This window comes from Stegodyphus dumicola, chromosome 1 (genome assembly GCF_044657685.1).
Source record: "Stegodyphus dumicola isolate Sdum_Otavi_A_Nest chromosome 1, ASM4465768v1".
NCBI classification, from domain to species: domain Eukaryota; kingdom Metazoa; phylum Arthropoda; class Arachnida; order Araneae; family Eresidae; genus Stegodyphus; species Stegodyphus dumicola.
The window spans coordinates 117,221,627-117,234,839 of record NC_140768.1 but is presented as its reverse complement, the minus strand read 5'-3'; the positions used below and the strand labels follow the sequence as shown (position 1 = coordinate 117,234,839).

The window sequence follows — 13,213 nt, the reverse complement described above, 5'->3', positions numbered from 1 at the left end:
TGTCTTTATCCATTTTTTGCAGCAATTCCACTTTTTGTTTGATGGACATCGAAACATACTTTCGTTTTGTAGATCCTTTGGGAGCTCCAGCATCGGAAATTCTATTTGACATAATCGAAAGTTCAAGTTTATTTTTATAACATTGCTCTTACAGTCTGCAAAAAATAATAAACCGCATCCAATTCGAAAATTAAGGAACAACGCAATCATCAACATAACTGAAATAGATAATTTTAGCTTGTACCGTCCGTTATACATTAAACGCGCACGCGAAAAAATATTCTGCGCTTGCGCAGACGCATATGCGCAGTCGTAAAGTTCTTACGCGCACGCGTAAACGCCTATACGCATGTGTCAATGCGGCGCATGTGCAGAAATTTTTTAGCTTTGAGGCCTGGATTATAGATCATTCCGGATTATGGGTGTCCGAATTAACGACTTTTGACTGTACACAGTCTACAGAAGAGCAACTGAAGTCATGAAACGAACTTCTGGAATGTCATCCGCGATTTGGCTAAGAGAAAAACAAACAAAACCGCATTTTAAAATTTATGAATTAAATTTTATTTAGTTTATTTTAATGTAAATTTAATTATTAACATCAAAATTATTTCACCTTTTATTTTAATGTTTAATTAATTTAACTAGTTTATTTTCGATGTAGGAATTAAAGTGTTATTTCAAAAATAAGCACAGAGCTGCAGAGTCATTTTTTCACATTTCTGAAATTATTTAAGATTTTAAATTCATGTATTTTATAAAACTGATTAGCAAATTTAAAACTGGAATAGGGACTTCGTTCAGAAACGCGAAAAGATGAAACTCGATCTTTATGAATTGTTGGTGATTGTATTGAGGAATTTCAATTTCTTTTGAAAAATTGGGATCTTTCTATGGAATAAAGAATGATTTTTTTTTTGTTTTAATTGTTGAAATTTATTTTTTATTAATTTAGCATTTTTAATAAAGGAAAACTTAAGTTATTAATATAGTTTATGCCTTTCTTATTAAAGACAACAATACATGAAACTGTATGAAACGTATAGAATTGTGGAATTAAAGCATTAAATGTATGGATTATCTATGAAATGTATTAAAGGTATGGATATTTGAAACGAATCAAAGATGTATTTCATAGTTTGCCGGTTTTTTATTTGCCATTCTACAAAATGTCTAGGAAATGTACGAAATATTAATCGTTTCATACAATGCCGGAGAGTTTTGGGCATTCTATAAAACGCTTACGTACCGTATAGAATACTTTGATACTTTGATGGTAACAGGTATATATCATAGAATTTTGATCAGAAAAAGTAATAAAGTTTTCTTTTGAAAATATGGGCGGTAAATCATCTTAAAATATATTTTAAGTAAAAACATGCAACCTATGCCGAAGGCCATTTTAAATGGTAAAATATCATCTTACGTTTGAGGAAATAGACTGTATATGCCTTTATCAGGAGAGTGAAGGAGCTAAAGTCAATGTTGCAAACTGTAACTTTAAGCAGCTCTTGAGCTTTTTTCCCGCTTCCCTAAAAATGCTGCTGAAGACGCCAGAAACACATAATGTCCACAGCCTGTCTCCTCCAAGCTGCAATAACAGTCCCAAAACGACTCTTTTACACCGAAACACCATTAATTTTTCCTCAAAAAATTTCTAACCGCCGGTGGAAAATTCCGCAGAATGATAAGTACGTGAATGATCGTCGCAAACCATGCAAAGAAAGACAGAAAAATAAAAAAACGAAATAGCCGATAAGGAGGCTATTTTAGGGCCCTAGAAAGAGGGTCCTTTCATAAGTCCGAAGCTTCTTTTTTAGCTATTCACGAGGCGCGTGCCAAAAGCAAGTGATAGATTGTAAGCTATTTCTTTCAGTCGGTGCCCGACGCAATTGCGTATTAGCAGAAACTTGATAGCTTTCTCGGGATTTTTATTTAGTTGTCTTGCTTTTGTTTTGTGTCATCACTGAAGGTCGCGTCCAGACATTGCGCTCGTGCTTGGATCGAGGCACTGCACTCGGTTGTTAGAATTTATGAATACAGTTGAACTCCCTTTCAAGGGACTGAAAATTTGGCTCGTTGTATCCGATTTGATAAGAAAAAAGTTATCTCACAAAACGGTATAAAAATTAATTGATGAAACGAATGATGTTAACAGGAACTTTAATTTAAAAAGAAATGTACTATTAGGTGAAATTACTACATTTATTTTTCATTGTTTTTAAGTTTCACAATACATTAATAATTTTTAACAAAAATGACTTAACATAAAAGCCATGGTTTAGACCCATCTATCACTTATAAATTTCCATTTAAAATACACATTTACAATTATAAATAAGCATTAGCCTCTAACAGATCCATCAAGGAACTCGAATGAAGTCAAAGAACGGATTCAAAGTCATCAAAGAACTCGAATAAAGTCAATGAATGGATTCAAAGTCATCAAGGAACTCTAATGAAGTTAATGAACGGATTCAAAGTCTTTATCTCGATATATCAATGATAATTTAGTTCAATGCATGACGCAAAAGGATCTTCTAACGTGTTATCCTATATCCTGGTTCGCCAACAACTGAGTTCTCGCCCACCTGATATACGCTTTTGTTTAGAACAGTGATTCTCAACCTTTTTTTTAAATAACTGTACACATTTAATAATTTAAAAATTTCGTGATATGCTAACAATGAGATACGTTTGAAAGACTTTTGTGTGGTTAATTGTTTGATGCATCTATAAAATATTTTTATAAAAATAGCATACGATAGTAATTGTCAATGAAATATGAAACAAAATTGCAGTACAACGTAAACGAAATGTTTATTCAGTGATAAATTAAATTTCAATTAATATGAAGATTTAAAATTTCTGTTTTTTGATATCTTTATTTATATTTAGGCGTTAAACTGAGTATACTACATTCATTTCGTGATCCGGATTTAAAAGTTTAGATTCTTTTTTCGTTTTTATACTGGTCAAAGCCGCACATCGGAATAAATAAGACGTGGAAAACTGTAATAACGCACTTAAAACTTTTTGTGATATTGTCGGATAATCACACCTAAGAATGAATTAATTGATTCGTCTGAATTTGACACATCGAAATTAATTCTTCTCTTCCTTCAAAAATAATTGAAGTGTGGATTATCACAAATGGATTTCGAACCCAGTCAAATTTTTTTATTTTTACATTTGGAAAGTAACGAATAATTTTTTGCTCTAGAATTTTCAAATGATCAATAACTATTTTATGAATAATTTTATAACCGTGCTTTGGAATTCAATCAAACTTTTTTGAACTTCCTTCTTATTTTTATTAGTCCGAAGACGCGGTAGCCCAGAAAGGCTATTAGTTTCAAAACGGCATTTTGTGGCGTTTCACTACAAACGGAAATCACTGTTTAAATTGTTGCGACCAAATATTATTGCTATGTATTATATTTAAAGAACTTAAGATTAATTACGTTTTTCTTCATAACTAAAGAATTACTCTTCTAACTCTAAACTCTTTTATTAATTTCAGAATAAAGAAAGACAAAGCTATGGAAACCTTTGCCTAAATATTTTCGAAAATTCGAGAAATGCCAAGCCACGATGCAAGGCATCATGATGTCATCGGATCACGTGCACAGTAATGGATGCTACGCCCAAGAACTACGACATGAAAATGACCATACCACAAGTAAGACCAAGTCCTATATTTCAACAATTTCATGCTGTTATACTGTTGAACTTTTAATGCTGTTTTGAATTACAACAGAGAAATGCATTGTCACCTTTTTATAAAAAAATACAAATATTTAGCTCGTAATCTTAAATAAGATTAACATTTTTCGTTACAGAACATGAAATCGTTATATAAAATTAAAAAATCATCTTAAAAAGAATTTCAGTTTTAAACCTCCGATTGTTTCCGTATTTCTTTCTGGAACTTAAAGTGGCGCAAATAAACAAAACAAAAAGAATTTAAGTGTTTAAGTAAAGTTTTAGAAAGATGCTTACGATCTACATGTCACTACAAAACTTCATTATTACTATTAGATTTTGTTTAGATTGTAGATGATAGCGGCCACATGAAAATAATTAGTAATTTTGCGATCGGTGCATTATAAAAAGAACGCTGTAATGGACAATATGCTTTTATGATATCGAAGATAAATACAGCGTGTTATGAATTTATGAGTGATAATAACGCTTCTTTAGAATGTAGAGGTTTTTATCGCAAAATAAAAACAATAACATCTCTTAGAGCTCAAAACACTTTTTGAATTTTCAGGAAGACAGATAACCCTTCCATTATTTTCCCCCAAAGAACAAAATTGTTTTTATGCATTTATACTGTTAATTTTTAAAGAATAAATGATCAAGTCTGCTTTTCAGTTTTTTACGTCATTCAATTTAATAGCACCTTATGGTCTGCATGTACGGATCCTAATTTTAACTTTTGAGGAATTTCTAATGGAGGATTTGCTAATGGATAAAATTACATCACATCCTATGACGATAGTACATCAGCACTATCGCAAGCTAATCATCATTATCTATATTATTTATACAGGTTGGTTATGAAAACACTTCCCCAATATATGAGTTCCTAGCGGCTTATGCACGCAACCAATCGAAATGAAATTTCAGATATTGTTATTTGAAGGTATGCGCTCGAGATTATGATGATTTAAAGCAATACGGTTAGGCACGGATTTAAAGCAATACAGCAATGCTCATGGTTACGGTTACAGTGAAAACATTTCTAAATTTTGGAATGGCTACAGCCACTTTTTACCTGCGCAAATTGATCAGCGTTGCGCATTTAAAGAACCGTAAATGGCGTTGAAATGATACTCGTAATGACAAAAATTGCCGAAGTAAAACATTTGCAGAGAAGAACATTGTAAAGGACAAATGACAACACAAGATAGGAGAGGGGGAAAAACTTTTATTGGATTACAAGTTTTCAACTTCGCGGACGATAACGTATTCTATGCGGTAGATCGATAGCAACAATGATGAACGTAACATCGTAGGAGGAATCTATATAACTTTACATTTTAAAGTATCCTTCAGTTCTGAAAATCTCGTGGATTTGACGTGCACATTTTAGATTTCAGGTAACCCCAGAACCAAAACTCAATCGGAGTGAGATCAGAGGATCTCGGAGACCACAAAATTGCAAAGTATAGGGAAATAATTCTATCTCCAAAGTGCTGTTGCAGCACTTGCCGAATATGTGGTGACTTGTGGATGAGCGTTATCTTGGACGCCTACAGTGTCATTAACGACATTAACGCTTCTGCATATCTAGAATCACATAAGTCTGCAACATTGTTGTATACCGAGCACTTGTGATGGAGTACATTTTCATACCTGTGAAAGTGACCTCTTCGCAAAAATATAGATTGAGAATGAATGTGCTTGCGATACTGGAACAGCCCAATCACTTCAGCTTCGTGCAAGGCACTGGTGCCACATCATGAGGATTTTCATCAGCCGTGTGAAAGCAGTTCTTGGAGTTTACTCTTCCAAGAAGAAATGCGCCTCATCCATCCGTATTATCCTCAGCGGCTACCTGCTATCTTCATCATATCAGATAAAGAAAAAAGTAGACACGCTGTTGCTCCAGGCACCTTCTGTCTGTGTTGTCAGTGGTTCTTTACAATGCTCTTCTTTGCACATTTTTTACGCCGGCAGTTTATCATACGTGTATAGTTCCTGTTGAAATAGGCATTCCTCCCGTTCGCTCCCTAGCTGAGTAGAAAAGGTGAACTAAATTGCGCAGTAGAATCTTCTCGACGGAGAGAAAAGGTGTGTGTCCTCCCTGTTTTGATGGTGCTGAAGACTGCGTTTTCCCTGCTATGCCTATCCGAGGTTTTTGTCGACGTGGCCAGTATTGCCACGTTTATTATTATTTCTCTATTGTTTTAAATCATCACAATCTCGCCCGCATGCCTTCAAATAACAATACCTGAAATTTCATTTCGAATGATTGAACGGGATAGGCCGATAGGGATTCAAATAGGGGAAGTTTTTTCTGTGACGCCCTGTATAAGTATAGGAGTGACTGTTTGTTTATTTGTGCGTTTGTCTTTCATGCAAATCTACAATTGTATTCCGATCTAAATAAAGCCTACATACTTGCCTTTCAAAACAAGAGGAAGATAGATGTTTACATAAGATTTCAAAAAACCACCTCATGGAATCCACACACAAGACGTTTATATCAGACGACAATCAATGGGCCATTCAATAAGCCATTCAGTGAACTGAATGGTTCATTGAATTGTTCCACTCAATGACGTCCATTGCTCCATTGGACTGTTCACATAAACGTATGAGCAAATGATGTTCCATTGAATTCCATTGACTGAATGGATAAATTGTTCATATGAATATGTTATATTACATATCCGGCTGTTGCCCAGTCCACTGGAACAATGCAACAAATGGATATGAAATGATGAATATGTTCAAATGAATATGGATGGACATAATGAATGAACTGTATTTTTGTACTTAGATTCCTTTGATTGAGTGGATGAATTGTTCATATGAATATGTTATATTACATATCCGTTGTTGTCCAGTTCACTGGAACAATGAAACATGGAATGGATATGAAATGATGAATATGTTCAAATGAATATGGATGGACATAATGAATGAACTTTATTTTTTGTATTTAGATTCCTTTGATTGAGTGGATGAATTGTTCATATGAGTATGTCATATTTGAAAACCCTTGTTGTGCACTTGAATGGAACAATGGAATATGGAATATCGGTATTGGATGGACCATATTATCCATACCGATATTATACATACTGAATATCGATATTATCCATACCGAATTGTTAATATGGTCCATCGGTATGGATGGACACATTGAATAAATGGTTCGTATGAACGTAGGAACAAGTGGTATTTCATTGAAGGGATTTGAATTTTAAGATCATTTTGTTTTTGTTACTGCCTCATTTCAACTCAACTCAAAAACTCTTAAATGTGTTACTGAGATTAAATGTGTTAGAAAACCTTGTCTGAACTCTCATCTACACCCATCTCCAGCTCCTTCTGCCTTTTTTCATCTCATGTTGCGTTCATGATCTTAATTTTTATTACTTATCGAGAAGTCTTCTTATATTACAAATTTATGTCGAATTATTTTAAAGTTCGAAATTTAAATCAGTTCCGATGGAACTTGGATCCAAAGTCCGCATTCCCCAGACACCGTTCTTCCTGCAATATGAGGAAAGAATTTAGGGGTGTAGAAACATGATTCATCCCCTTTAATCGGAACTGTCAAACTAGTGGCTCCCCAAAGCAATTTTATGGGCCCGCGAAGACATTATAATGATGTATTTGTTGCAAAGACCCCTGTTACAAAGATCTCAAGATTTTAGTTAGTTGAAGTTCGAGTTTGTATTATTTGAAGTGTAGTTAGCTAATTTACAATGCGATATCAATCTTATTCAAAGATTTCAAGGTACAGATTTCATTAACTGTCATTCATAGTTGTCAAAAAATAAATAAGCTCAGTTAGAAACTTTTGGGCGAAGAATAATCGTTTTGTTTCCTCATAGCTCCCTCTTCTTCTGACTGAAGAAGAGGGAACTATGTCTCATTTTCACGAAATCAAGAGAAGTATTCAAAATCTGCGCCAAATTCAACAAAAGCTGACATTTTTTTTTTTCCTAAATTTTAAATGGTTGACTTAAACAAAAACCAAACAATCCCTTACTTTGTGATATTTTCAAGTCATTTGGAAATTTTTTAAATTTATTTGACTATTTAAAATTTATTATTAGCCCAAAGAGCGCTATCCCAGAAGGACTATTGATTTCAAAACGGCATTTTGCGTCGAATCACTTTTCAAACTGTTGCCACCAAATATTATAGCCATGTTTTATATTTCAAGATTGGTCGTAATCTGAAAGCTTTCAGATTTTTTTTATTTTAAAATTTATTTACTTTAAAATTCAATGAATTTTTTAATTCAATTCAAATTATTTGTAGAATTTACTTGAAAATTCATTTTGATAACATTAACAGAATTAGTGATCACATATTTTCCTGCTTCCCATATACAAACAGGCGTGACTTCGTCAATTCGATAACAATACCCGAATGATAATATTAACGGCGATCACATTTAGCGCCTTACCAACTTTCAATATGGTACCTGTTTAAAAGAATGCTTTGCATTTGGACATTTTAAGCTGGATGCTTTCTTTTCTTCTTACAAGCCACCGTATTTCATTTATTACTGTACGAAAACGAAAGCCGACAGTTACGATTACAGTGGCTTTTCTAACACCTACTTACTTTTCCTTTTCACACCTTCGGTATACAGATGACGAAATTTTATTACAATACCTTCCTGGTAAATGCAACTAAAAACGAACCGGCGATACGAAAACTTCAAAGCAAGCCGCTATCTAGCCAGATTCCTTTGTCGCAACTCTTGGTCGACATTTCTAACATATTATGCAGCAAATACAGATTTCTAACTTTCGCTGCTGTTTATGACAGGAAAATTGTTGCCACTTCCTATTTTAGAGTTTCTGTTTGAATTTAGAAAGAAAATTCTTCGATATATTTTTTCTTTGTAATTAAGAAATTGCACGACGGACGATGCAGCTTTATTATATTAATGCTTTTCATACTGAAGTATTTCTTGAAATGTACTTAATAGTCGTGAGTTAAGTTTATGTGCTGCTTTCTTATAACGCTGCACGATATTATCCGGCTTAAGATAAAGAACATGTGCTGCTTAAACCCAGGTATAATGTGTTTAGCAATAAAACCAACTGAATCTTCTTCAAACAATCTTTACACTCCAGTAGAAATCCAGAATGAAGATATTTATAATTTTTCATAATTTTGATATTACGATAACTCGTAAACTACTTGCAATAGAGTCCTGAAAAAAAAAAAAAAAGAAAGAAAAAGAAAAAAAAAAAAAAAAAAGAAAAGAAAAAAAAAAAAGAAAAAAAAAAAGATATTCTAATTTCAGTTAGTTTTATTTATTGATGTCAATAAACATTGTTCTATTTTTGGAGGGGGGGCCCTGTAACTTTGTTAAAAAATTACGTAATCTAGTACTTATTAATTGCCGTGTGTGTGCTCAAATTATGAGCTCTTGTCTAGATTTCTATTCTATGACATCAGTACATCAATAGCATGTTTTATTTCAGTAATCATTGTGGTGCAAGTTTTAGGTGATTCACCTTATATATATGTGTGTGTGTGTCCGTGTATGTGCGTGTGGTGATGTTGTTTCTGAGGAGGATGAAACCAATTCACTTTTTAGTCATGGCTTTAACGTCGCACGCAAATAAGACGCATCATAGAAGATAGCTTGAAGATGTTGCATAAATGGAAAGGTGGAGTTGCAAACAAATGTGCCAAGGTTGCAGACAATGTGCCATAGTTGATTAAATTCTTAGGATGCATCCTTGATTGATGCAACACTGGGGGAGTTATAACAGCCCCACAATTTCTATATAAGCAGTTTACATTTTAAATAGTAGAAAAATACAGCTTAGCGAAAAGACGTGATGTAGCAAGGAAGTGCAAGCGGTGAAAGAATGTGCGTAGATCATCACTGTGAAAGAAATGGTCGTTTATTTAAGTTTTTTTATCCACAATTCTCATTTCCCCTTGTGCTATCTGAAGTAAAATTATAAATTCCGGACGAAAAAGATGGACATGTTGCTAATAAGCCGGAGACTCTGTACAGAGTAGTTGTAAAATTGAAAATTTTCATATCATGGGGCGTTATCTGTTGCTGGTTGAAATCTTCATTGGAACTGCAATAATGTTACAATACCGAGTATTTGCTTGAACTGTAAAGATAAACAGGATACAAAATAAATTAGAAAAACTATCACACAATTAAAGTAAGAAAAAAAAATATTTAAGTGTTCCGAAAGAATTTTCACTTTCGCAATGTGGGCGAAACTCGCTACGCCTTTCTTCAGCAGATTACTGAAATGAACTTTTTCATGTATAAGAAAATTGTAAGATACTATAAAAAATTTCCCTCAGTAAAAGAGTGAAGTAAAAGTAAGAAAGTCGAAAATGTGTACAACTCCCGGAAAATTTCTTCTGAGTTTGTTGACATCGAACTCATGATCTAGTCTAAGAAGAATACTCACTGACAAAGTCCATTCGGCTGTTGAGCACTGGTAAGCATTTACAAAATATTGTTGAAGTAAGATGAGCAGCGAAGAGTCAAGCGAATAAAATGTTACCATCTCATATTATGATGGATTGTTCTCTTTGATGTAGTTGTTTAACTAAATAGTTGTAATTACCCATGTTTCTTACCACTTCATGAGCATTGTCGCAGTTTTGGTAGAATTTATGCATAGCGGCAAGAATTTCAGAATTTTTAGGCTTGATTTGAAGATCATTGTGAATAACCGAGTTTTTAATAAACCGCGGTGCGTTCAAAATAATACGAAGCTACTTATTTTGTAAATATTGCAAAACACATCTGTTAGTTTTAACAGCGGACGCTCAGGTCGGCGAGATAATAGGTTTAATTGCTTCTAAATTGACACGCCTTACCTTAGTGGAGATTAGAGTTACCACTCCATAGAGACATGTGTTAACGCAAGGATGAACATGATATGCCTGATTTTACATTTATTTACTTTTATTAGATTAGAAAAATATATTAGTAAGCACATACGCACAAATAACAAAGATAAAGATCACATGTAAGCCATTCAACACAATCAAAGAAGAATCATAGGCGGAATTCTACAGTGGTAGCGATTAGGCTAGTTCGAAAGTCAGCCAGTATCCCGCGACATGAGCGAGGTCATTTCGATGTTCCACTGATGGCTGTCAGAGAGCGATTACCTTGTGCAGTCATAAATTCACCCCACCGCATCAAAGGGAAAAGCTGATATACCATCTTTTGAATCTTTCTGCTATCTAAGTGTTCTCAACAAGAAAAAGGATACTTTTTTGCATTCAGATTTAATTTAGAGTTTCTATGGATGATGGGGTTAGATGCTCATAAATACTTTATGGGTTTTATCTAGAACAGAGCTGATATGAAACTTGAATGTAAGCGTTCCGTTGAGTTGACTCATAAGTATCTTATTTTCGTATTACACGTGGTATTTATTACACAATCATTCATTTGGTTTCTCCCATGTTTGGACCCAAAACGTACTTTCTAAAGTAAATGATGCATGATTTTTCTGCATTTATTTTTAATTTCGAATCGTTGAATCAAGGATAGAGTTTCCCAATTGCTTGTTGCAGCGTTTTATTTAACTAACTGATTTGAAAAGAAGTGCAGTGTCGTCTGCGTAGCATGCAAAAAGGGAGTTATCTTTTTTAGACTTATCGTAATATAGATTAAAAATCAAAGGCGCTAGAATACTACCTTGCAGTACACTATATTGTTCTTATGTCTAATGGTTTATCTTGGATGCGAAGTTAAAAAGTCCTGTGCTGCCTGTAATTACCAATAAGAATGATTTGTGTTGGGAAGTTAAGTGCTATCTATCATTTTGATAAGGTGGCCATAGTGCCAGACCTTATCAAAAGCCTTTCGATATCAACGAATATTCCTGGAACAGTATCTTTTTAATTGAAACTAACGCCGATATAATCTACAATTCGTGTGACTTATTAGATGGTAGAGAAACTCTTCCGAAATCCAAACTGATGCTCAAAAAGAATATTGTTTCGTGCGTACGGGTTCGTTATAGACTGAATGCACATAGGTCCGATGATAGATTGATAAAACTCATTTTATGAAAAGAAACACTTCAGAGCTTTGTAACTTTCACAGAAATACTTGTACAGGCGTTCACAGTATCACAAAGCACAATCAGTCGTTACACGTCAAACTCCTAAGAACGTTGAACACAACCCAACCAAAGCGCCTCTAAAAGGCGAAGCTTTTAATACTCCGAAGTCGCTCTAAACTTCCAACTCACAACAGTAACAATTCAGGAACAGATGCTGTCTCCGGTATGACAAAGTTTTCATCCAGCCGCCGAGATATTTCTAATACTTTCTACTTCTTGAAATTACTGGAAGGCAGGCCGAGTACCGTTACAGACCATCTAAAAACAATTACGGTTATTCAATTGCAGTACCTAGGCGGTGATACAGGGACTGGACCAAAATGTCGTCAAATGCTCTCCAAATTTGGGGACTTTTGGCGATTTCTTGCCAAATTAGTTTCCAAAAATTAGTTTCCAAAATCGTTGCCAGCTCGGCGATATCTCGCCAAATTAACGAGATAGCCATTTCCTCATTGTTAAATAGACTTGCCTTTGTATTCTTACTTATCCAGCAAGCTTCACTCCTTTAGATGTCCATGTGATATTAAACAGAAAATTACAACAATTTCACTAAAATTATCCGTATATGTACCAAATTCGTAACAATATTATGTTTCGAAATGATGCATTCTTTAAAATATAATTCTTTAAAAAATTCTTGCTGTTGAGGGAAGCAGGCTAACATGCCTGTAATTTTCGGTTTTGTCACCATCTTCACATGTTTCCAGGGCTGCGGAAGAAAGCATAGTCACAGACAAGCATTCGTTATATTGGTTATAAGTACTATAAGTACTTTTGGTGGCAGTTTTAAGTTCTCTGTTGTTTATTTGATCATGGCCTAAGGCTTTCTTGGGGTTGAGTGCAATAAGGATTTCTTTTACTTTGCGTAAAGTGGATTCATTTGTGAGAGAATAATTAAAGTCATTAACACGATCGATCGATTAGTTTTACATCATTTGGGTTGAAGATATTATTACCGGTGATCTGTTCTTCATAAGTGTCGGCACATACATTAGCATTTTTCTCAGGATTGTAAATTCTAGTATTACTTTTCGAAATTGGACCCGTGGTGCTAAAATTATTTTTCAGATGTTTAGCAGTTTTCTACACAGCGTGATCGACGTGAGTTAAGCTGTCCAAGTTTTCTTGCTTATACTCTTATAATTTTTTATATTCTTGAGTCCTTTTTTAGGTCTCTGCTGGCTTGATTAAAGATATTTGTATCTCTTAAGTCCTGCGTACGCTGGGAGATTTTCCTTAATAGGTCCTTCTGCTTGAATTTTTACTTCCTTGTACGAAGTAAAAAGGAAGTATTGTAATCGCGAAAAGCTTCAGGCAGCATATTTCAACGAAAATATCCACTTTGACCGCTTTCGAATGCAATTTAACGATGTTTTTGCGTG

General features: G+C 34.1%; 1 protein-coding gene across 1 annotated transcript in view; it reads left to right on the top strand.

The window, feature by feature from the left end:
• LOC118185959 (uncharacterized) overlaps nucleotides 1-13,213 on the top strand; it is a 246,753-nt gene that overhangs the window by 38,752 nt on the left and 194,788 nt on the right. The window contains exon 2 of the mRNA XM_085819720.1: nucleotides 3,524-3,682. Within this exon, the coding sequence (XP_085675846.1) occupies nucleotides 3,635-3,682 (48 nt within the window). The 5' untranslated portion in view covers nucleotides 3,524-3,634. The remainder of the gene's footprint in view (nucleotides 1-3,523; nucleotides 3,683-13,213) is intronic.